At 40.4% G+C, this 26,393-nt stretch overlaps 1 protein-coding gene across 2 annotated transcripts in view; it reads left to right on the forward strand.

Moving 5' to 3' along the window:
- PLCD1 (phospholipase C delta 1) overlaps positions 1-26,393 on the forward strand; it is a 170,214-nt gene that overhangs the window by 110,080 nt on the left and 33,741 nt on the right. For both annotated transcript variants that reach the window (XM_033931741.1, XM_033931740.1), the window contains exons 4-9: positions 4,273-4,402; positions 6,455-6,686; positions 9,472-9,673; positions 16,336-16,480; positions 16,578-16,727; positions 25,008-25,175. In XM_033931741.1, coding sequence (XP_033787632.1) covers positions 4,273-4,402; positions 6,455-6,686; positions 9,472-9,673; positions 16,336-16,480; positions 16,578-16,727; positions 25,008-25,175 — 1,027 coding nt within the window. The remainder of the gene's footprint in view (positions 1-4,272; positions 4,403-6,454; positions 6,687-9,471; positions 9,674-16,335; positions 16,481-16,577; positions 16,728-25,007; positions 25,176-26,393) is intronic.

Below are 26,393 nucleotides of genomic sequence, written 5' to 3' on the forward strand. Positions count from 1 at the left end.
TGTTAGTTCTCCATGGTCTCCAACGCTAAAACTCAAATGAGCCACTCTTCTTCTTTCTGTCTTGTTTCTGTAGGGTCCAGCTTTCACATCCATAATTGAAAAGAAAATGAGTATGTGGACAAGTCTGATCTTCATTTGGAGTGTTATTTCCTTGTTTTTGAATACTTTATCGAGAGCTTTCATTGAACAGCGATCAAGTGCTATTCTGTGGAGTAGTTATGGTTTGTTTATTTATAATCCGCCTTTTTCAAGGCGAAGTACAACAGCACACACATAATAATACTTCAAAGACATTTTACAGAAAAAAACACACCCAAATATAACAATATACATCATATTCAGCATAAAATCAAAATAAAATAGCCTGACAATAATAGCAATACCAATCACTTTTCCTATACCAAGAATCAATCTCAAGCAACAGTCTTCCCTGCTAGTTGCTTATTTGTTTGCAAAAGAGCCCAGGAGATTGAAATCCTCTACAACTTCTATTCTATTGCCTTCAAGCTCAAAATCTTTATCATTTTTTGTGTTCATGATCTTTGTCTTGCTTGTGTTCAGTTCTGATCCCATGCTATGACTTTTCTCAGCATGTCTTCTTTGCTGATGGTGATGAGTGATGTATCATCTGCCTAAACTGAATTAAACTAAACCTTAGGTTTATATACCGCATCATCTCCACAATCGTAGAGCTCGGCACGGTTTACAAGAGTTGAGAGAGAAAGGAAACTCCAAAGAGGTTAAAGGGAATAGTGAGAGGGATATTTGGGGGGCTTAGAAGGCCAAGGAAGGGGTAAATGTTACATTTTTGAAAAAAGCCAGGTTTTCAGATGTTTGCGGAAGAGTTGGAGGGAGCCTAGTGCAGGTGTTTACATTTTGGCCACCAACTTTGAAACTAACGCTCTCTTCTTCCAAATTTGCTTTTCTGAAGATGGCTTCACTGTAAAGGTTGAATAAGTAAGGCGACAAGATGCATCCTTGCCTGATACCATGTTTTATTGGAAACCAATCAATGTTGCCATATTCTGTTCTCACTACAGCTTCTTGATTTTCGTAGAGGCTTTTATCAGCTGAGTTATGTGTTTGGGTATTCCCATTTATGCTAGAGTTCTCCATAGTTTATCATGTATTTTGCTGGCTTGTGGAATTAATGCAATCATTCTGAAGTTACAGTCCTTCGTGTTACCTTTCTTCAGTATACCATATATACTTGAAAATAAACCGAGATTTTTGGGCTAAAAATGAGGGTCTCAGTTTATATTAGAGTCTACTACCATAGTTTGAAAATATATCTAAATTTAGGCCTACCTGGCTGTAGGGAATGGAATCGTGGGTCAGGGGCAGGCCCGACATGTGAGGCAGGCAGCTGATATCTCCTGCTGGTAGCTGCATCAGTCATCTATGCTATATGTCGGCTGCCAGGAGGAGAGTGGAGTGAGGAGTTAGCGGTGAATCCGGATTGTGAGTAGCCCTGCCTTCGGTCCTGTCTCAGTCCTGGTCCTACTAAACCAGCTGACAATAATGAAGCCAGATGTCAGGTGGGCCTTCCCTCTTGCCAAATTGCTAAAGGCTCTGCCGGTCTCAATCCCGCCCCCCCCCCCCTGAAGTTGCTTCCTGATTTTGAGGGGCGGGATTGAGACTGGCGAAGCTTATAGCAAGAAGGAAGGCTTGAATTAGGTGCTATTACTGTGTCTTGTATAGTTCAAACTATTATTCTGACTCAACTGCAAATAAAGACAGCCTGAGGCATCTGTTTTTCTCTTCCTCATCCTCCTCTCTGCTGGCTGACTTGCAGAAAGGAGATGTAGGGTGAGAGAAGAGATCTTTGTAGATCTATGTGGGGTGATAAATATGTAGGATGATAAGGAGGAGTAAGGATTGGGTATGAAATAAGGATTTGGCTGGGGCAAGCAGATTAGAAAGGGAGTGGTTTGGATGGAATGAGAAGGTGTAAAGTAACTAAGAAAAGAGTGTAAGGGAAGAAATTGGCTTGGGGGATTGATGGACCTTTAGTCTGTCCCAGTATGGCAATTCTTATGTTCTTATGATTTGTAAAGAATTTGACTGATGGAAGGGTAAGGTATTGCTTATGGGGAAGTTGAGAGAAGATTGACAAGGGAGTTAGGAAGAAAATAAGGGTGTGGGGATGGGGATGGGTGTACCTTTTTCATCTTCCTTCCCTGATTCTTTGCAGTTGGTGCATGTGTACTGAAAAGAAAAACAAAGGGGGGGGGGGAGACCTAAGGTGCTCAATCTTTTTATCTTTTTATTCGGTCCTGAGGCCGATTCAATGGTTCATCAAGCCCTGTAGCCCATTTTCACGGTGGCCAATCCAGGTCACTAGTACCTGGCCAAAACCCAAAGAATAGCAACATTCCATGCTACCGATCCAGGGCAAGCAGTGGCTTCCCTCATATCTCTCTCAATAAGAGACTATGGATTTTTTCCTCCAGGATATTGTCCAAACCTTTCTTAAAACCAGCTACGCTATCTGCTCTTACTACAACCTCTGGCAATGCAATTCAGAGCTTAACTATTCTCTGAGTGAAAAAATATTTCTTCCTATTGGTTTTAAAAGTATTTCCCTGTGACTTCATCGAGTGTCCCCTAGTCTTTGTCATTTTTGACGGAGTGAAAAATTGATCCACTTGTACCTGTTCTACTCCACTCAGGATTTTGTAGACTTCAATCATATCTCCTCTCAGCTGTCTTTTTTCCAAGCTGAAGAGCCCTAACCTTTTTAATCTTTCCTCATATAAGGGAAATTCCATCCCCTTTATCATCTTGGTTGCTCTTCTTTGAACTTTTTCTAGTGCCGCTATATCTTTCTTGAGTTAAGGAGACCAGAATTGAACGCAATACTCCAGGTGAGGTCGTACCGTGGAGCGATACAGTAGCATTATAACATTTTTTGTCTTGTTAACCATCCCTTTTTTAATAATTCCTAGAATTTTGTTTGCTTTTTTGGCTGTCGCCGCACATTGGACAGAAGGTTTCATTGTATTGTCTACAACGATACCCAGATCCTTTTTTGGGGGCGCATTGAATTTATGGATTCAATCCAACTGCCAAACACTTAGCCAGCCAAGCTGATATTCATCAGCTGGCTGGATAAGGCATAGTAGTCAAAGATAAACTAAACCTTAATTTTGTATACAGCATCATCTCCATAATGATAGAGCTCGACATGATTTACAGGTAATTCAATAAATGAGGGAAGGATATAAGAAATTAGAGGTTATGAAGAGGATAGCTAGCTTTACATTTTAAATAGATAGCTTTACGTTTTGGAGAAAAGCCTGGTTTTCAGATGCTTTCGGAATAATTGGAATGAGCCTAGGTTCCGCAGCAGGGCAGGGAGGTTATTCCAAAGCTCTGTGAATTTGAAGAAAAGGGATTTCCCTAATTTACCTGCATACATGACACCTTTTAACGAGGGGAAAGATAGTTTGAGTATGTGGGTGTATCTGGTAGTGTCAGGTCTCGAAGAATTCCAGGATAGTGGGATTAGGGGAGGAAGAATGCCATGTAGGATCTTGAAAATTAGGCAGGTACATTTAAAGTGAATCCTAGAAATCACCAGAAGCCAGTGAAGTTTTGACAGAAGCGAGGAAACATGATCGAATTTGCTTTTTGCGAAGATCAACCTAGCTGCAGTGTTTTGGATCCTGCTTTTTAGGTAGGTCTATCTGGCTGTTAAACCTAGCTGTGAACCAATGAATATCCCATTTACTGGGATATTCAGTGGGAGATTGCTGGCTATCTTCTGCTGAATATCAGCATTTATCCAGCTTAGGATTATTTAGCCATTGTCGACCAGCTAAATGCCACTGAATATTGGGTGGATAGAATGCAATACAATACTTATTCAGTCAATGAGATTGGTTGAATCATTTCTCTCGCACTCTCTCTACATGTGGAAGATGCATGCCTACAGTAAAAGTATAAAGGGGGGAAATTATCAATGTGGGCTACCATTAAGATGTGTTATTTTACTATCATCAGTTATTAGTAACTGGGTCTCATTGCATAATGTAGGATCTGTTCTAAATTAACATGAGTTAGCGGTAAAATAACATGACTTCATGGTAGCCCATGTTGATAACTACGCCCCTTAATGGGACAATATTTAAACTGAGTGCTTGATTCTCTGGAAGTGTTGAGGCAATGTACCTTTATTTGTTATTGTAAAATGTGTAGCCCTACCATAATATTTTAACAAGACCTAAGTTTATTTTCTTTTTGGAGTACTTTCCTTAAAGCTGAGTGCAGTTGGATTCATTCATGCTTGCGAAAAGCTGATAAAAATAAAGATAACAAGATGAGCTTTAAAGAACTCAAGGACTTTCTAAAGGAAGTGAATGTTTACACAGATGAGATCTATGCTAAACAGATCTTTGAGGTAAGAAAAGCTGTAACAGATAGCTTGTAATACGGTATGTTTAGAGTTCATCTGATTCTATATTGATACAAGTACATTGCAGAACATTTGGAATACTGTATTAAATCCAAAACTAAATTTTAAAAAACTGTATGCAGATGTGTAATTGTGTATACAGTTAAGGCATTTTTGATTAATCCAATGAGTCTTCTCCTAGTGACCAATCAAAGAGCATTGCTGATAGTCACCACAGGCTTCCTTATCTGATTTGAAGGAATGGAGCAGGATAGCTACTTACTAAATGATTCCCTTTGAACATACACAGGAGCCAACTTTTCAAAATGATTGGGAGTGCTAAACTCAACAAAACTGAATATCCCCTGGTCAGAGTAAGAGAGTTTTCTCAATATCGGGGGTGCTCAAGCACCCACAGCACCCATATGTGGACATAGATATAGATGTGAAGACCAGGATCCTTATAATCAGTTCAACCAACTGCTACTGAGGTGGGGGTAGACTGAAATGTAATATACTCTCCTGCATAGCTATTTTTCCAGTGTGAGAGGGTTTCTCTCAAGCACTAGTTATTTTTGGTATGGTCCATTTTCCTCCATCAAATTGTAATCATAGTGAAATTTGACAACTGAGTATAGGGACTTCTGATGCAGGCCTTATGGCTGAAACATGATTCGTGACGAATTGTTGTGATATAGATGCAATGAAGTCACTCCACATTGAGACACCATTTTCTGCCCTTGGGTTTCCATCCATTCCGCTGTTTGCTTCATTTGTGTATCTGTGGGGTTTTCTGCTTCTTCCATTTGACTCGTATCATTACAATGTTTTGACCCATCCTTCACATTAAAAAATGTTATCAGAAACAGATTTTTTTTAAAATAAAAATTTCACCAACAGTTTTTTGACCCATCCCTAATTCACTAGGTTATTTTTAGAGAATTAATACACTATATTCCAATCAGTTTGATTGAACTCAAATTGAACAGTTGATTTGCTTTTAACAATTGAATTTTTCTGATGTTTTACAGTAGAGGATTGATCCACATCATCAGTTATGCACATTGCATGGAACACTTAGGCTTGCCCATTTACACCTGGCATAAATGATTACAATATAGTAGGAGAGGCTTTTTAGGATCCATGATAGAGACTTGGAACCATATAAGTCTTGATTTAACGGTTGAGAACATCAAGCAGGTTTCTGAGATCCTATTCCTCTCCAATTAATTGTGACTATATTGTGTGACATTGAGAGATATTTTTGTATATTTGAAGTGTTTCATTTGATTTTACTATCCATCTTATTGGGCTAGTAGTGCTTGCCCATTTACACCCGACATAAATTATTGCACCTAACATTAGGAATACCAGTGCCAACATAGGCACAGATGCTGTTATCGAATTCGCACTTCTTGTACAATCCCACTTTATTACGGGATGAGTAGATTTTTTGCATCCCTAGCTGCCAGACACTGTCGAAAGCTTCACATAACTCCTCCCTCTGCTAGTGTATCCTGGAGCATGCCCAGTAGATTCCAGTCTTCCTTTCTACATGCCAAGCCTGTAGGAGCTTATGTCTTTTGCTCGTGTTTTCTTTTGCTAGTTTCAGTAATGTTTTCGGTATTTCTTTCTCAGGTTTGCCCTCATGCTGTGGAGATTCCCTGTGGGGACATCCTTGCGGCGGGAGTTCGCAGACTATTAGAGAATGTCTTCTTCTGGGGGGTTCCCTGCGAGGCAGTAAGTCCCCTGGACAGCCTGCAGGACAGATTGGGGGCTCCAGAATCGGGAGCTAGCTCACCCCAGGTTCGTCCGCTAGTGGGTGTCGCACAGGCTGATCGTTTTCGTGGAGGGATTTCTGTTCCAAAACAGGAACACACTAGCTTCAGATAGCTTCCTCCTAGATTGGGGGAGGGTCTTCTGTATGTCGACCTGTGACACCTCCTTGTCTAAAACTCTCTGATAGCTCTTTATTGGCCTACACAGTGTATTCCTTGATTTTAATACTGGTGTAAGTTGCCTTTTCAGTAACTAATGTTCTTTTGGCCACGTTTACAGAAATGTGATAGATCGAAAACCCAATCGCTAGAAGATGATGAGATTGAAGAATTTTACAAATTACTGACCGAGAGAGAAGAAATACAGGTCATATTTTCAACATTTGAAGCTAGCGATGGACTTATAACTGTAGAAAACCTTGTGAAGTTTCTAAAAGAAGAACAGCGGGAAGAAGATATTACCTCTGAATGTGCAGTTTCTCTCATTGAGAAGTATGAGCCCAGTGAAGAAGGTAATCTTTATCACTGACCAACAATATGTCAGCTCTCATCACTGTCTCACCCTCGTACTTCCTGCCACTTCATAATTTCTGGCGCAGTTAACCATTGTTTCTGCTACCATTACACTTGTACATTGGACCGATATGCTATTATATCTTGGGGCTCCTTTTACTAAGGTGCGCTAGCATTTTTAGCGCACGCACAAAATTGCCGCACGCTAAACCACGTGGTACGCTTCTAGAATAACGCCAGCTGGTGTTAAGGTCTAGCGCATGCGGCAATTTAGCACGCGTTAAGGCCCTAACGCACCTTTGTAAAAGGAGCCCTTAGTTATTAGATAGAATTTCAAGTGATGTATTTATATGGTCAAATGTTTAATATTTATGCACTTGTTGTAAGATGAAAAATGAATAAAGATTTTGGAAAAAAAAAAAAAAAGATATTCTTTCTCAAACTTTTCTATATTCCTATTCATTCTGCTCTTTTATCTTTCTTCTTTCACTTTCTTCAATTCCCTCCGTAACCTCCTTCACCGTCCCTCTGCTGTGTCGGTGTTCTGGTTCTGACTCAGTCCCCCTATAATTTTTTCTGTGTACATAAGATGTTTTCACTAGTCAGCATGTAATGAGGTCATGTCTTTATTTCATTTGTTTTCTATCCCATTCTCCCCAAAAAGCTCAGAATGGATTACAGGTTGACATAATTACATTGCAAGTTTTTTTTTTTATCCTAATGTGACTCATACTAGGAATCTAATACCAATATACATAATATGCAGTTTACAGAATAAACTTAACATGGTTACAGTGAAAGATTTGTCAATATGTTTCTTTTAAAAATTTTATACTGCATAAAACCTACGCGGTTTACATAAAAACATAGATAAAAGTCTAAAAATACATACATATTCATCAAAACAGCCTAATTCTGTGTGTCGTTCCAAAGGCATCAACAATCAATTCCTGAATCACTAAGGGCTCCTTTTACTGAGGTGCGCTAGCGGTTTTAGCGCACGCTACAATGCCACGCACGCTAGATGCTATCGCCTCCATTGAGCTGGTGTTAGTTTTTCCGCATAGCGTGGAGTTTAGCGTGCGCTAAAAACGCTACTGCAGCTTAGTAAAAGGAGCTTTAAATCATCACAGCGCCTCCCTTCTTATCTTCCGACACCTCTTCAAATATAATAATAATAACAGCTTATATACCACAGGACCGAGAAGTTCTATGCGGTTTACAAAGGTTAAAAGATGGTACAAGTTGAATGAACTTAACAGAGGTGAAAGATAGAGGTTAACAATTCAAGGGAATCGGTATTGACGAGAAAGAATTGTACAGGTCAGTTGTCTAGATACAAATATATTGCATCACATAAAAGCATTCACAAACAATTGTGTCGTCAACAAGTTCTTAAAGCCTAATCTAGCTGCACATGAGCGCAAAGATCCTGGCAGAGCATTCCAGAGTTTCACATCGACAATCCTAGAATGAGTGAGCATCCTGTCACTGTTCCAGTTTAAATTCATACCTGTTTCTGACCCTAAACTCCTTCTTGGATGATACATTTCTAGCTACAAATTTACATCCCAAACAGACCACTGAGATCGCAAACAGAGATACATGATACAGTACCTGATATATTATTGACAGAATTTTATATTGTACTCTTTGTTGAATTGGCAACCAGTGAGCACTTTAGTGTTATAGGCACTGGGAAGGGTTCCATTAATAGTCTATATGGAACCTGAGTGCCCAAGTTCCATTATAGAATAGGCTTCTACTTCCCGCCCTCAGAGCACCTAATGGAGTTGACCAGTTACAGAATTACTCTTTTTCTGTGTAATTTACTACACATATGTCATCTTTTTCCAACCCCAGAAATACCCCGGATATCTTAACAACACTCATGTATCAGGTGTGAGAGTTCCACTGTTGGAGAATTAAGATTAGCTGTTTCAAAATCGGTGTTATATGAGCCATTCTCGGCACACCAGCAATTATGCCTTCTGCTGAGTTCATGAGTAATAGAAGTTTTTATCCTAATGTGACACAGTGGATGTGGGGAAATGGACCTCTAAGTCTGCACGTTGAAAACTACTCCAATATTTGACAGAGTTTAGTGAACACTGAACTTTTGATAAATTATGAATAAGGACTAGCAAAGCTTGGCACTATTCATAAGAGATGGAGCTGCTTTAGCAGCAGGCACATGCTCAGTTAGTAAGTGACTTGAGGCTTCAGGAATATACTCGTAGCTGTCACAAAAATATCTGCATCAGGCACGCTAACCGATTTAGCGCGTGCTAAAGATTAGCGTATGTTAAATGCTAAGATGCCTGCAGGAATATAATGGATAGCTTAACATTTAGCGTGCACTAATCTTCACCCAGAGAGTGGTAGAAAACTGGAACGCTCTTCCGGAGACAGTCATAGGGGAAAACGCCCTCCAGGGATTCAAGACAAAGTTAGACAAGTTCCTGCTGAACCGGAACGTACGCTGGTAGGGCTGGTCTCAGTTAGGGCGCTGGTGTTTGACCAGAGGGCCGCCACGTGAGCGGACTGCTAGGCCCAATGGACCACTGGTCTGACCCAACAGCGCCAATTCTTATGTTCTTATGTTAATAAAAAGACTCCTCAGTTTGTAAGCAAGTTCTATGATATTTTTATGTAAAGTTGTATAAAAAACAGAATTATTTATTTTTGCATAATTTTAAATAATTTTGACTATTTCTCAACCTATAATTTAGAAATTTGGGGCACTTAAGTCCCTCGGGTCTTATCAATTTTTTTCTTTTGCAGCTAAGAAAAAACATGAGATGACGAAAGATGGTTTTCTGATGTATTTGCTTTCTGACGATGGGAATATATTCAGCTTAAAGCACAGACAGGTTTACCAGGACATGTCTCAGCCTCTCAGTCACTATTTCATTTCTTCGTCTCACAATACCTACCTCCTGGAAGACCAGCTGAGAGGGCCAAGCAGCACTGAAGCGTACATAAGGTAATGAACTATATTCCCTCTAAGCAGAGCATATGAGCAATCACTCATATATTTTATATGATTGCTCAGAAAAATACTGACCCAACCCAACTTTCAAACAAAATGAAATGATAAAAAATTAATTAAACTAAATCAATTACCATATGTGTGATGCTTTTTTTGTGCTATATACAGCAAAGCATTGCTAATGCTGGGATCAAAAATTGTGGGTTTTTAGAACTTGTTGCTCCTCCCCAATCTAAGAGGAAGTTATCAGAAGCTAGTGTGTGCCTATAGAGACGTTAGGCGACAGTAGGTTCCTCCGGAGGCCCAATTCTTTTTTTTTTTTTTTAATAAGATTTACAATAATTATCCAAGCATTAACTCTTGTACAGAAATAATGGAAATAGTCATCAACAAATTTTTAAACAAAGAAAACCAAAAATCCAACTAAGATATCGACTTATCCTTCTAAAGTCCACAATAATAGGATCCATGAATAATAATAAAGCAGATTGCAGTACTCCCCCGAAATTCGTGGGGGTTCCGTTCCAAGAATCCCCGTGAATTTCGAAAAACCGCGAATATGGGTTTTCGCCTGTCAAAAGGCAAGAGAGGGCAGCTGAGGTAGGAAATAACTCGCGGTATGCTACGACCACCTTTTCCTGTTACTAAAGTCAGGCTACACCAATCAGGAGCTGCTTTGACACGCAGCTCCTGACTGATGTAGCCTGGCTTTAGTGTAGGAAGAGGTGGTAGAGCATCCCACAAATTAGTGAGTCTGCAATTCGCAAACCGTGAATTTGCGGGCGAACACTGTATTCTATATTAAGAAAAACTTAATGTAGGAAAACAAGGTTGACTGAAATACTGAAAGAAAGACCTAATTTACAGCTGGGATCTAATTTTTACTCCCCTCAAGATGTTTTGAAGATAAGAAAGCTGTCAATTGTTCGAGTTCATAAAACACATATTTAACAGATCAAAAATTAACTAGACATTTACAAGGATACTTTAGGAAAAAAGTCCCACCAATTGAAGTGACTCCTGGTTTCAGGAGTAAAAATTGTCTTCTATGCTTCTGAGTTTCACGAGAACGTGAGGGAATATTTACATCCGAAAACCCAGGAATTCTTTTTGTCTCTCTTTTTAAGAATAGCTTCAAAATCCATATTTTATCTGACATTAATGCTACTGATGCCAGCAGAGTAGAAGATTGAGCTATTTCTCTATCAGATATCTCCAGGATATCAGTAACATTTAATTGATCTTCTACTTGTTCTGGTTGTTGGGGCTTAGTCAGTAGATAATAGACTTGTATAACAGGAGAAACTGATTCTTTTGCTATCCCCAAGATTTATGAAACTAAAGTTATTATTGTGAGAATTATTCTGTAATGTTTCAGATTTTCTTCTTAGGTACAGATTGTCTCTAATTAATGAATTTTGAACATGACAAATTTCTATCAGATCTTTATCCAGTTTATCAGTGTGGGATTTAACAGAGCTCATTTCTTGTTTTAGTTCTCTTATTTCCTCCTTTTGTTCATTTACTTTAACCTCCAAAACCTTGATTTGAGGAATTAAAGATTTTCCCAGTTTTACTATTAAATCCCAAAGGGAATCAAGTGCCACTTCCGGTGGCTTTTGTATCAGGAAAGATTGTAAATGAGTAGTAGCTACTTGCCCACCACCAAATTCCATGGCTTGCTGATCTCCTGCTTGAGGTTGCTCAACTGCCTCCGTTGTTAATTGCTCAGGTTTCTCCAAACTCTTCTTTAACAAAGGAGAGACCAAATCCACTCTCAGCCTCCTGGGAGAGAGACATGTCTTCCCTTGTCGCTTCTCAACCCCGTGGTGAGCTGGAACACTGAGGCTGTGGAGGTGGAGCTCTAAGGTCGGGGCTCAAAGTTGTATCCAGCCCATGGAGATCCGCATCGGCTCTGCTTACTGCCAGCAGCTCTTGCAGGTGAGACTCCGACATTTGCGGGTCATTCTGTAAGTGCCTCAGGAACTCATCAATAGTGCCAAGTGGAGGAGCACCAGAGCGCCGCGAGGCTCCAGCAGCACTTCTGCCTCTTCTCTTCGGCATGACAGGTAATCGGCTCTATGCAAACTCCAGAGCACAATCAAGCAAACAAGGAAGATTGCTATTTTAGCTGTATGAGTCCCAAGGCGTCTTTCCAGCATCAGTCAGCAATGGCCATCTTGGATCAAAGGCCCAATTCTGATGCAGTTTGTTTAGGCGCAGTTAAACGCTTTGAATTTTAACTTAAATACCGTTTAAAATGGTGTTTCCCTCATAACTTAGGGTCTGGTAGGTGTCTATTGGTGCCTAAGTTAAGGCACCATTTATAGAATTTCCCCCTGAGCATGTAATAGGATTAGAGCACATATCACCTTTATCTTCATCCTATGCCCTCTCATTCCAAAGCTTCCATTCAAATGAAAGAGACTCGACTTATGTGCATTTACTTCATGTAGGTATTTAAACGTCTCTAACATATCTCCCCTTTCCTGCCTTTCCTCCAAAGTAAAGTATACATATTGAGATCTTTAAGACTGTCCCTATACACTTTATGATGAAGACCACGCACCATTTTAGTAGCCTTCCTGTGGTCCAACCATCCTTTTTATATCTCTTTGAAGGTGCAGTCTCCAGGATTGGACACAATATTCTAAATGAGGTCTCACCAAAGTCTTATATAGGGGCATCAATACCTCCTTTTTCCTACTGGCCAAACCTCTCCCTATGCATCCTAGCATCCTTCTTGATTTCACCATCAGCTTTTCAACCTCTTTGGCCACCTTAAAATCATCATATACAATTACACCCAAGTCCCGCTCTTTCATTGTGCACATAAGTTCTTCACCCTCTAAACTGTACCGTTTCCTCGAGTTTTTGCAGCTCAAATGCATGACCTTGTATTTCTTAGTATTAAATTTTAGCTACCAAATTTCAGACCATTCTTCAAGATTCACTAGGTCTTTCTTCATGTAATTTACACCATCCAGGATGTCTACTCTATTGCAGATTTTGGTATCATCCGCAAAGAGGCAAATCTTACATGACAGCCCTTCAACAATATTGCTTATAAAAATGTTAAAAAGAACAGGCCCAAGAACAGAACCTTGAGGCACACCACTGGCAACATCCCTTTCCTCAGAACAATCTCCATTGACCACTACCCTCTGTTATCTTCCATTTAACCAGTTCCCAACCCAGCCCATCACTTTGGGGTCAATCCGCAATCAGTTTATTTATTAGACATCTTTGTGGAACACTTTCAAAGGCTTTGCTAAAATCTAAATGTACCACATCTAACACACTCCCTCTATCCACTTCTCTGGTCACCTAGTTAAAGAAATTGATCAGATTTGTCTAACAAGACCTACCTCTAGTGAATCCTGTTTCTTCTGGTCCTGTAATCTGCTGGATTCCAGAAACGTCACCATTTTCTGCTTTAAAAGCACTCCCTTTATCACTGACACTGATTGCCTGGAGTAGATTGGTAAATTTGTAATTACTTTGTTTGATTTTGATCTCTTTGCTTATGGAGACATAAGAATCGCATTACTTTTTGAGGGAAGGGGGAGGGAGGAAAAACAAAAAATGAAAAACAAGGTCTGCTTACATTATGTATTCTATATTATTCTTTCTATATTAATATATCTAAAAAAGTCTTGTCTCCCCATTTTACCTAGTCAGCTATTATTTCTTCCATTTGTATCCTGACTACTCGACCAGCCTTTCTTAAGTTTTTCAGATATTTTTGCCTGTCTTCTTCTTTCTGTGATCTTTGTAGTTTATGAAAGCTAACCTCTTATTCTTTACCTTCTCAGCGACTACTTTTGAGAACCAAAGTGGCCTTCTTTTCTTCTTACTTACTTGCCTCATAAAAAGGTTTGTCATCCTTACAATAACTCCTTTCAGTTTTGCCCACTGCATTTCTACTCCTGCCAGACATTCCCATCCAGACCGCAATTCCTTGATGTAATCCCCCATCTGAGCAAAGCCCTCTCTATACCCGTCTTAATAACGTCCGCAGCCAAGAAGTGATCCTGGACTCAAATCTATCACTCTCAAATCACGTATCAAATGTAGTATCTTCATCCTTCTACTACCTCCGCCAACTGAAGTGCATCCGTCCTTACTTTTCAGAAACCAATTTTGCCCAACTACTACATGCGCTTGTATTATCCCGCTTAAACTATTGCAATGCACTACCAGCAATGCACATACCCACAGAAACCCTCTCCCACCTCCAAGGTGTACAAAATGCAGCGATTTGTCTCCTGAAAAACCTAGGCTTCCGAGACCATGTCACCCCATCACTTACATCAATACATTGGTTACCTATCCAAAAACGCTGAGTCTTTAAAGCCTTTGTCCTAGCCTTCAAGACCTTACATAAGCTGACACCGAACTACATGACATCAAACTACAAATTTACATCCCAAACAGACCACTGAGATCTCAATCAGAGAGATGGCTCACACTACCCCTGGTTGTTCACTCAAAACTGAAACAGCCCGCAAACGCTCTTATTCACAATTTATACCCAGATTCTGGCATATCAACCCCACATCCATTAGATCGCTAGACAATCTATGGATCTTCAGGAAGCCTGTGAAAACTTTCCTGTTCACAAATCCAGCTCCTTAATGTCTACTGCCACTCACGAGCTCCAAAATGACCAATGCTACTCACGGGACCTAAACTGCCGACCCAATCATGTACTCGCTTACAACATTAAGGGGTCCTTTTACAAAGGCGCGGTAGCGATTTAACGTGCGGAATACTGCGCATTAAACCACCTGCCGCGCTAGTACCTAACGCCTCCATTGATGAGGCGTTAGGATTTTAGGCTGCCGCGGGGGTTAGCGCGTGATGAAATGTCTGACTTGCTAACCCCCGTAGCGCGCCTTGATAAAAGGAGCCCTAAAACTTTAGTACAATTATGTTATGTTCTGTTAGTACAGTGAATGCTGTCCTAAATTTGTACTATGCCATGTAATATCTTTTACAAATGCCACAAATTCTTCTAAGCTATGTCTGCCAAAGATGTCTTTCAATAATTTTGTCCTTCTATACTGTGAATGTACCTTTGTAACCCATTCTGGGCTCCTTTGGGAGGAAAGGCTAAATAAATGAATGAATAAATAAATATTAATAATATTATAAGATCCCTGTTCTCTCTTGCTAAATTTATGTTTAAATCCATGCTCTAAATCAGGGGTGTCAAAGTCCCTCCTCGAGGGCCGTAATCCAGTCGGGTTTTCAGGATTTCCCCAATGAATATGCATTGAAAGCAGTGCATGCACATAGATCTCAGGCATATTCATTGCGGAAATCCTGAAAACCCGACTGGATTCCGGCCCTCGAGGACCGACTTTGACACCTGTGCTCTAAATCATACATGGCATTGTCCTAGTTCCATCCTTGTCTGTTTATCTGTGCATGTACAAGTGATGTGTACGCCAAAACATGGCCCGTGTCGGGTCCATCAATAAACTGAAGTCTGATCACCTGGAATTTGAAAGCCCTTTGTGCTTCCTTTTTGTGCTTCTTGCATGATTTGTACTCTGAGTCCCTCTCCACCTTGATTGCTTGTTCAGTATGTGACACACATTGTACATAAGGATCTTTAGAGAGATATTCAGTTTACCCCTGGCTGGAGAGGGGTAAGGAGCCATGAAAGTAATAACTGCAGAAGCTGATCTTCAGAGTAATGTCTATTAACTGAGGAAATGAAAGGCTATAAAAGCTTGTGTCATGACAGTACTTATAATGTGATCAGGTCCGGGGATGTGGGAGGGGGCAAAGGAATGTTGGGGGCATGTTGTGGGGGAGGCGGCAGAGATGTCAGGCCATGTCAGGGGAGGTCCGAAATGTCAAGAGGATGTGGGGAATGTCAGGAGGAGGTGGGGGTTGGTTTGGGATGTCAGGGGATAATGGGGAGAGGGGTGTAAGGCTCTGCAGCGCAGCTGATCCTGGCAGGGGGAATACCCATCAGCTGAGCAGCCAGAAATCTCCGAAACCAGCTCAGCTGATGGGGATTCCTTCTGCCACGATCAGCTGATGGGAAGCCTATGGGTGGGTTTTTTTTCTCTTTGGGTGGTGGGAGGGGGTCATGAGCACTGAGGGAGTAAGGAGGGGAGGGTCATGCCTTAAATACTTCATTGGTCTTCTTGTCAGTTTGGGCACCTTTGTGGAACTTAGAAGCAACTCAAACAGGTCTAACTGCCAGTATCTAAGTTCCCTCTAGGATAGCTTTGATTATGGCTGGGGTACGTCCAGGTTGAAGCCCGCCTGATTCCCGCCCATAACACACCTCCCAACACTCCCCTTTGCTCTCTGGATGCACAGCAGCTTAGAAGTGCTGCTGAACGTCCAGAAAGTTGTGTTTGATTATCAGCACTTGGACGTCTCTGCTATTAGGACGTCCAAATGCCAACTTAGGTTGGTTTTTGGGACATTTTAAAGTTTTGATTATGAGCCCCTTAGTCTTTTTTTATGGCCACTTCCCTACTGAGGCCATTTTTGCTAAACAATAATATTAATATTGCTGGAATTCTGTAATTGTCAATTAACTACAAACCTTTATAACCAACTGCAATAGGCTTAATGTCTCGAATGCTGGCTCATTTTCACTAAACCAACACTTAACTCTTTCTTGCCAGAGCTCTTTGTAAAGGGTGTCGTTGTATAGAGCTGGATTGCTGGGATGGTCCTAATTCAGAGCCTGTAATTTATCATGGATACACCCTCACTTCTAAGATTCTTTTCTGTGATGCCATAAAAGCTATCAAGACCTATGCTTTCAAAGTAAGAAACGATGCAAATATTTTGAAGCTCTGTTGTCTTCTGGGATATGTAAGAACAGGATTGAGACTATTATTCCTGTTATCTCATTTTGATTAAGGCTTCTCCATACCCTGTGATTGTATCTTTGGAGAACCATTGTAGCCTGGAGCAACAGATTGTGATGGCCAAGCATATGAAGAACATCTTTGGAGATGATCTACTGTCTGTACCACTGGATGGAAAGATAACAAGCTTCCCCTCACCTGAGGTAAGTGAAAGCACTGATGGGTATTGCTCAATTTATGTCATTGAAACACCCAAATCCCATCCCCTTCTAACTATGCATCTTGTGGCTTTGGTTTCTAAAATTGTTGTGTACATGTATTGGCCATTTACATTTACACACTATTTAGAATTCTTTTCATTTAAAAAAATTTTTGCGCTCGAAGGACTTTTTGATTTTCCACTACCCTTTAGGGGCCCTTTCACAAAGCTTCAGCAAAAAGTGGCCTTAGCACACCCTTATACAGGAGTTTCCTGTACACTTAGGACACTTTTTCCATGGCCAAATAGCTGATTTTCTATAATTGTGGGCTTTTAGCTTGGATTTGAATACTGCTAGAGACAGAGCTTGACATATTGACCCAGGCAGTCTGTTCCAGGCATACGGCACAGCAAGATAGAAGGGACGAAGTCTGGAGTTGGCAGTGGTGGAGAAGGGTACGGACAAGAGGGTCTTAACTGATGAATGGAGTTCACGGGGGAGCATAGGAGGAGATGAGTGAGGAGAAATATTAGGGGGGCTGCAGAGTGAATGCACTTGTAAGTCAATAAGAGTTTGAACTGTATGCGGAAATGGATAGGAAGCCAAAGAAGTGACTTGAGGAGAGGAGTAATGTGAGTATGGTAGCTCTGGTGGAATATAAGTCAAGGAGCAGAATTTTGGATGGATTGAAGGGGAGAAAGATGGTTGACTGGAAGACCTGAGTGAAGCAAGTTGGCCATTATGAGTTCCTACCAACCATACAGAATATTTTCATAAAACTTATAACAACTGTAGATAGGCCTTGTCAAGCACTCTAGAAATGAAAAGTAGTAGTTAGACGCATTTTATCTTTTGAAAGAAAAGAAGCATCTGTGCTTGACATTATATACCTGATAGAATTGGAATCTTGCATTCGTATTAGGCATGCTTCCAACAAAACTTCATGTATTGGCCAAATAAATATATTTGCAAGTGTGAGCCAAGAGCTTTCTGTGCAAATAAGCCGAGGACTCCATGCCTCTGTCTTGTTCTTTTTAGTACCGTCTGCTGAGGTACAGTAATGATGCCCTCCATGGAGAACGTTTCCTATTGTTTGCTGATGCTCTGACTTGTTCAGCTTTGCCCTTCAAAGTCCCACGCTGAAGACTAGGAAATCAGCAGCTATGATGGTTCTCATTCCCTCATGGTAGAAGAGCAGCAGTTTTGTGCATGAAAGAGAAAAAGCTACGGCTGAAATACTGAAGATGAGAGAGAATGATTTTTAAAAGGATTGGTTGAGGATGGGCTGCGGAGGGCTTCAATGGCTGGGAGGGTGTAGATGGGATGGAGTGAGCTTTGACGGAGACTTCAGCAGTTGGAGCCCAAGCACAGTACTGGGTAGAGCTTTGGATTCTTGCCCAGAAATAGCTAAGAATTTTTTTTTTTTTAAATTTAAATTGAATCAGGTTGAGCAGACTGGATGGACCATTCAAGTCTTTATCTGCCATCATCTACTATGTTACTATGTTACGATGCTTTATGCTGAAGTGCTCTTCTCAATAAATTATGCCCCTGAATGGTGGAGAAACAACAGGTGTGAACATAAGTGCATTTAGACGCTATTCTGTAAATTGGCGTGTGTAACTGCAAGGAGAGGGGGCATTCTCATTGGAGGAGCATAGGCAGATTATAGGTATTCCAGTCATTCCAGTGTAGAATAGTGTCAGTTGTATATGCATGGTTCTGCAGGTAGGGGCATGTGTTCATGCCTTCTGTGGACATGGTAAAAGCGGACATGCCTAAATTTAGGCATGTCATTGCCTGCTTATGCTAGTATTTTATAACAGATCTGGCACACGGATTTGACATTAAAGGAAAGGTTTGCTTGTTTGTTGATATCAGTGTCTCTCAAACTTTTTTATACCTCCAGCACAGTAAACGGAGTAAACATTTTTCTTGGCACGTTATAATTGGAATTATAAAATTGCAAAACCAACAAAAAATTAAATTTGAGAATTATGTATTTAAATTTCTTTAAGCTATGCATGGGTAATTGTAACAACGGGGAAACTAGATAGAATAGAATTGCTAATCAATGCGATGGATGTGCTTGATTTCGAGTGCAAATTAACTCAAAATGCTGTTCATTAGTCGACAAACAAAATGGATGGGCAGACTGGATGGGCCAGTTGGCCTTTATCTGCCATCATGTTTCTATGTTTCTATCATCCACCATCTGCGGCCATTCTCTTTTTTGGATTTAATTTCTGTCAGAGCTGAAAATCCCAAGTTTGCAAAGATAAGAAGATCCAAACTGTAACAAAGTCTTGATTGTTTTGTTACTCAAGTTAGGATAACTACTGCATAAAAAAATAAAAATTACTTGCCGTTAGTTTTCAAGGACCAATCACATCAAAGAATGATGCTTGTCTGGGTGGTTGTATCCTTACAACCATACACTCATATCCTTACATACATACACTCATAACGTTGACAGACTTGTGTACGCGACATACATGTCATCTATTCTAGAGTATACTTATGAAGAGAAATTTTAAAAATAAAGTAAAATTCTGGAATCTCTCATAGCACACCCGGAATTTCTTCAGAACACACCACTGACCCTGGTTTATATCTTTGAAGTATATAGAAACATAGAAAATGACGACAGAAAAGGGCCTTGGCCCATCAAGTCTGCCCACTCTAATGACCCACCCCCCAACTTCACCCCCAAGAGATCCCACATGCCTATCCCATCTTCTCTTAAAATCTGGTACACTGCTGGCCTCAATCACCTGCAGTGGAAGTTCATTCCAATGATCAACCACCCTTTCGGTGAAGAAATACTTCCTGATGTCACCATGAAATTTCCTGCCCTTGATTTCCAGCGGATGACCTCTTGTGGCCGTGGGATCTTTAAAAAAGAAGATATCATCTTCCACCTCGATACGGCCCATGATATATTTAAACGTCTCAATCATATCTCTTCTCTCTCTACGTTCCTTGAGTGAATATAGCTGCAATTTACTCAGCCTTTCCTCATATGGGAGATCCTTGAGTCCCGAGACCATCCTGGTGGTCATTCGTTGAACCGACTCAACTCTCAGCACATCTTTTTGGTAATGTGGCCTCCAGAATTGTACACAATATTCCAGATGAGGTCTCACCATGGATCTGTTCAATGGCATTATCACTTCGGGCTTCCGGCTGACGAAACTTCTGCGGATACAACCCATCTTTTGTCTAGCCTTGGAAGAAGCCTTCTCTACTTGATTGGCAGTTTTCATATCTTCACTAATGATCACTCCTAAATCTCGTTCCGCTGTAGTCCTAGCTAAGGTCTCACCATTTAGGGTGTAAGTTCTGCACGGATTTCTACTGCCAAGGTGCATGACCTTACATTTTTTAGCATTGAAGCTTAGCTGCCTAGTCGAGGATCAGTGTTCCAGTAAGAGTAAATCCTGCGTCATACTGTCGGGCAAAGTGCTTTTACCTACTATGTTGCATAGTTTGGTGTCATCGACGAATAATGTTATTTTACCTTGAAGCCCCTGAGTCAGGTCTCATCTCATACATCTTCTGGCAAAGATCCCATTTCATTTCAGTCACTTTTTTCTGAAGGCTTTGAATCTTTTTATATCCTTTGGTAAGAAATGTCCTCCAAAGCGAAATGCAGTAACACTTCCTTCTGCTGGTTTTTCCTCTCTATAAGCATCCTTCTTGCCTTGGCCACTGCCTCATTGCATTGTTTACCAGTTACTTGACATCCTTAGACACTCCCACTCCAAGGTCCCGCTTCTGGTTTGTGCACATCAGTCTCTCAGCTGCCATTGCATATACAGTAGCTCCTTTAGATTTATGCACAGCTGTATCACTTTACATTTCTTCATGTTAAAGCTTAACTGCTAAGCATTTCCGTATGCTTCTAATTTTACTTTTGATCGACTTCCATTTACACTACCTTCTGTTTTCTGTAAGTTGGGCATGGATCTCTGTTATTTCGCAGTGTATCTTGCTTTGCTGAGCATTAAGAAGTCAGCGCATTCAGGTGAAGTTTGACATTCTGGATCCAAGTTTTACAAGAATCATTTCATAAATAACGCACACTTTTTAAAAAAAATTTACATGTTTGGGTTTTTTTTTTTTAAGTATTTCTTTGCATTCCTTCAATATAGTTTCCCTGCTTTGCAATGACCGAGTCCCAACATCCGGGAAGCTTCATTATTCCATCCAAGACACTGTTTTTTTTTCAGTTGCCGAATGGCTCAGGTAACGGCGGAAGAAATCTCTTCCAGAGATGCAAAACAATGTCCACGCATAGGTTGTTTGAATTTTGGAAAAAGGTCGAAGTCTGATGGACTCATATCTGGACTGTAGGGATCATGAGGTAACACCTCCCAGACGTAACTGAGGTCAGGTTTTGTGCATTTTCTGTGCATTTTTTGCAAAAAAATCACAATAATACACTGCTGTGAAACTTCTTCCACTTGGAACTTTGTGATGATGATTCCTTCATGATCATAAGCAAAAATCATTTGTTTGACGATTGAGCTCGTCAAAGTTTTTTTGGTCATCGGGAAGATGTAGCTCTCCATTCACTGAACTGTGATTTCAGCTCCTGCTTAAAGTGTCTGACCCACGTTTCATCAATAGCAACAATGCGATTCAAGAATGCCTGACCTTCAGTGTCGAATCTTTGTTTCACACGGTTGCATTGTTCAGGCATCTCTGCTGCTATTCAGCAGTCAAGAAGTGGGGGACCCATCGTGCAGAAATTTTTCTCTTTTTTTAAATCATTTGTCAAAATTTGGTACACTGATGTTGGTGGAATCCCTATGGTTTCAGAAAGTTCCTCGCATGTCGCACGACGATCTTGTTCAAGAGCATCAGCTACGAGTTTCACACATCATTCATCAGTTGTTGATTTCGGCCTTCCTGGTTTTGCATCATCGTCTATGCTCACACGACCACTCTGAAAACGAGTTGGCTACCGAGAAACTGTACTATGGTCCTCTGTTAACTCACCATAAACTTCACGTAATGCACTGTGGATTTCTGTCGGGTTTTTGCCACGTAGAGTTTCAATCTTAATGTACGACCTCTGATCGTCAACACAGTACCTGAGACACCTGCAGCCTCCATTTCCCACACTTGTCACAGCCACACTATGTACACTACAGAGCTCCTAAGCACACGCCCTGCTGCTTCAAGCACTGAAGTGAAAGTGAAACAAGGTTTACTTCAATTGCATCATCCACCCCTCAGTGTTGCCAACCTGTGCATTATTTATGAAATGACTCTCGTAATTAAGACTGGCTTTTAAAACTTGTACCCCTGAAGAAGGCGACAATAGCCAAAACATGGACCATGTTGAGCCCACACCAACTATAGACTGTTTTGTGGGGTTTTTTAAAAAAACTTTTTTAACTTCATTTGATCTGCACCGTCTGAATAGCCCTTTATAGTTTTTTATCTGCTGGATTTTATGTATCAATAAACTTTTACATCAAGAACATCAGTTCCACAGTGTTATCTTTGTTTTGGTTTTCCCTCTTCTCCTGTGGAACAGTTGGGTATGGTTTTTGGATTTTTTTGGTTATTGATCTCCATTATTCTATAACACTGTGCCTAAATCCTGCAAGCTCCCTGACCTGCCCTTGCCCCTCCCATGGCCAAGACCCCTTTTGAATTGCACGCGATCTGATTTAGGCACCCATTATTATTGAATAGCGCGCATCCAGATCTGCAGGCAGATCATAATTAATGTCAATTAAGTAAACCTCAGTTCCAATAGTTAAATCATTGGAGCTCATTAGCTAATTATTTTGTGCGCCTATCTAAGGTCCGCATCCAAATTTGGGCAATCTTTATAAAATCTAATGGGAATAACACATTTTCTGTGATGCAAAATATTTATATTAATTTCACTTTTTCTAAAAAGCGCTTGATCTGTGCTTGCTGCGTTGTGGCATGGTTTTTCAGCTTTGTTGTTTACGTTCCTGATCAGTTTATACATGACCATCTCTGAAAAAATGTGACTAAAGACTCCTGAAACAAATAACGAGGATTTTAAGGAATTCTGTTAGAGCATACAATTTGTAATACAACAGTGCTAACCCCATCCTTTTATGTGAAAAAATGAAAAAATGTTACAGAAGTTCAAATGTGTAACTTTTGCAGACTGCTTATGGACTCCAGACAAGAAAAATCAGTCATTGTGAACATTTTGGATTTGCTATTTTTATCACCTTTTTATAGTCACCTTTTATCTGTTTTATAGATTTATTAATATCTTAAGTCATATTGCCTTTTTTGCAGCAGTTCCTCGCTTGTGGAATTCTCTTATTCGTTATTATTCGTTCTGAGTTATCTTAAATTTAGATCAATGGTTAAGATGCATCTTTTTGGTTTAGCATTTTTATGAGAAGTTTGGTAAATTGCGATCCTGTTTTTCGGCAACTATTTAAACAAGATTTAAACAAAATTATTTTCTTTTTAGATCTAGATTACTTAGATTTAATTAATTTTTAAATTTTATTTCATATCTGTCCTTTCTCTATTGCTTTTTTTTTTTTTTTTTTTTTGCTTTCCTATTTTTTATGGCGTTCTTTTTGTTTCTTGTTTTTATATATTTTGTATACCGTGCTGTTGACAAACTGAAGTGTGGTTAAAATTTTTAATAAATATACTGTATATTAAATTATGTTTCAACTGATTAAAGGTTGATCATATTTTCATATTAAAATTGCTATCATCAAAGACAAGACAGTTGAAAGTAACAAATATTTTGAGGGAATAGAATAATGTGGTCATTATTGATTGTTGAATATTTTCTTTATCATTTAACTCCACAATAAAGCTGACATGCCCATAATTCCTCCCTCATATGGGTGATAAAAATAGACACCAGCCTATTAAGCCCTAATCTCTTCTAACCATCCTCTGTGGTTAATTGAGGGAATCCAGAGGGACAGGCATCTCTCCCAAATAAAGGGCTCATTTACAAAGTCATGGTAGAGGTTTCTACCACAGGCCGGCCAGGTAAAAACATCTGCTGTGGCTTTGTAAAACCCGGTATAACTTTTAGCAACCCATTTGATTTATAATGACAGACATTTTTGATAGAACGTCTAAATCTGAGTTTTGACATTTCCCACAAGACGTCCAAATATTGGATGGAAGAAATAGCCATTTTCAAACCCAAACCCACAAGTTGTCTAACTTTTTTTAAATGGCTCAAATTTAAAACATCCAAAACAAGCCATTTGCATGTGGGAGGGGTCAGCAATTTTAATGGATTGGCCCCACAGGCATGCCAGCAGAGCAGTGGGGCACCCTAAGGGGCACTGCTGTGAACTTCACTTTAATGGTTCCAGGTACACATCTCATCATAACCCCCATACATTATATGGTGAGCCCTTCAAAACCCCCCAAAAACCTACAGAACTCACCTGTCTACTACCCCAATAGCCCTTATGCCTGCAGGTGTCATCTATATAGCAGTACAGTGGGTTTTTTGTGGGTTTTGGTGGACTCGCATTTTCCACCAGAAGTGTACTAGTTAGGGTGGCATATGAGTCTGGGTCACCCTTCTCTGCAGTCTATTTCACTGCCCACCTGGTTGCTATGAAGCTCTGCTTGGACTGGCCATAGTATCTGCGGCTGTCATTGAGACAGATATGTACTGTTTCATTTAGATATTTTGAAGGTGGGAGGGGGTCAGTGATCGCTAGGAGAGTGTGTGAGGGCCATATTTTCATCCCTCCGATGGTCATCTGGTCAGTATGGGAACTGTTTTGGCCCTTATTTGTTTTAAAAACAGGTTTAGCCCAGAACCTCCAAATTGGGCCTGGTTGTTTTTCTTAAAATGTTTGATTATTGCTGTGAAACGTCCAAGTGCTAATCACGCCCAAAACATGCCTCCTTAAGATTTAGATGCACTGGAGACAAAACGACCAGAAAGACATCTAGAAAGTCTGTTTCGAAAATGCCCACTTGGATGTTTCGACTAGTGAGACATCCAAGTGCTAATCACGCCCAAAACATGCCTCCTTAAGATTTAGATGCACTGGAAACAAAACGACCAGAAAGACATCTAGAAAGTCAGTTTTGAAAATGCCCACTTGGATGTTTCAACTAGTAAGACGTCCAAGTGCCACTTTATGCTCTTTTGGATGTCTATCTTTTAGGAAATGAGCCCCAATGTGTTCTTCAGCTAAAACATTATTATCTCTCATTTATAGCATCAGAATAAATGTGTAATATACATGTATGCTGCCCTTTTTGTGATAACTTTTTCACTAGGAATTAAAAGGGAAGATCCTCATGAAAGGTAAAAAATCAAATACATTGGAAGAAAGTGTTGCCGGACATGTTCAGAACAGCACTGAGGCAGGTGATGTGTCTGAGGAGGATGAAGCAGCAGAGATGGAAGATGAAGCTGTGAAGGATAAAGTGAAGAACAAAAGTGGGGTGAGCAAAGCACCGCGATTACCTTCATTGCATTTGGGCAGCTGTCTCTCTTGGTTAGGGTTACCAGACATCTGGATTTATCCGGACATGTCCTCTTTTTAGAGGACATGTCTGGGTGTCCGGATGGCTGTTCAAAATCCGGCACTTTGGGTTCTGAAAAGCTTCCAGCTTGGGACCGCATCTGGAGGTCATCTGCGCATGCGTGGATGCCAAGCGGTGCCATCACGCGCATGCGCTCAAGCAAGTGACATTATTGTGTCACAACTGCGCTTGCGCAGATGTCTTCCCAACGTGGCTCTGAGCACAAGGACAAGTTGTGGGGGTGGAGCTGGAGAGTGAGGCTTCGACAGAATGGGGTGGGGCTGGGTGGGCCTTGGGGCAGGGCCATGGGTCCAGATTTTACAATAGTGCCATTTACTTATGCCTAACAAAAAAAGTCTTCAAAGACTCCAGCTAATCCAGAATGCTGCAACCAAGTTGATCTTTGCAAAATGCAAATCTGACCATGTCTCCCCACTCCTGTCCAATCATCACTGGCTCCCAGTGATTTCCAGAATCCATTTCAAATGCTCCTGCCTGGCTTTTAAGATCATTCAAGGCATGCTTCCTCCCCTAATCCCACTATCCTTTAACTCCTCGAGTCCTGACTCCACCAGACCTGCCCAAAGATATAAACTATCCTTCCCCTCTCTACGCGGTAGACTGGGAAAATCTCTTCTCTTCAAAATCACAGAACGACCTTACTATCCCGTTGCGGAACCTGGGCTCTTTCCAACTATTCCGCAAGCAACTGAAAACTTGGCTCTTCTCTAACATGTAATTCTATTTTCCCCCTTACTCTTCCATTCTATATATAAGCTCATGTAAACCTTTTCCTTTCTCTTATATTTTAAGTTCTTGTAATCCGTGCCGAGCTCCACTTCCATGGAGAGGATGCAGTATATAAACTTAAGGTTTAGTTTAGTTTATTCTGGGTGAACTTTTAAGGAACTTAAAACACATACTGTATTCTGATAACGAGCTCAGCTTAATATCTCAAGTCACTCTATTATATACTTTTGGCTAAGTGTGACATCATCAGTTTGACAACCAATAAAATAACATGGGTGGTCTTAAAAGTTAGACAAAGAAAATTACTCTACGTTTAAAAGTTTCAGAAATCATATTTGTTCTGTCCATATTCATTTCTGAATATACAGTATCCTTTTCACATAGGTA

Source organism: Geotrypetes seraphini, chromosome 2, assembly GCF_902459505.1.
Source record: "Geotrypetes seraphini chromosome 2, aGeoSer1.1, whole genome shotgun sequence".
Taxonomy (NCBI): Eukaryota; Metazoa; Chordata; class Amphibia; order Gymnophiona; family Dermophiidae; genus Geotrypetes; species Geotrypetes seraphini.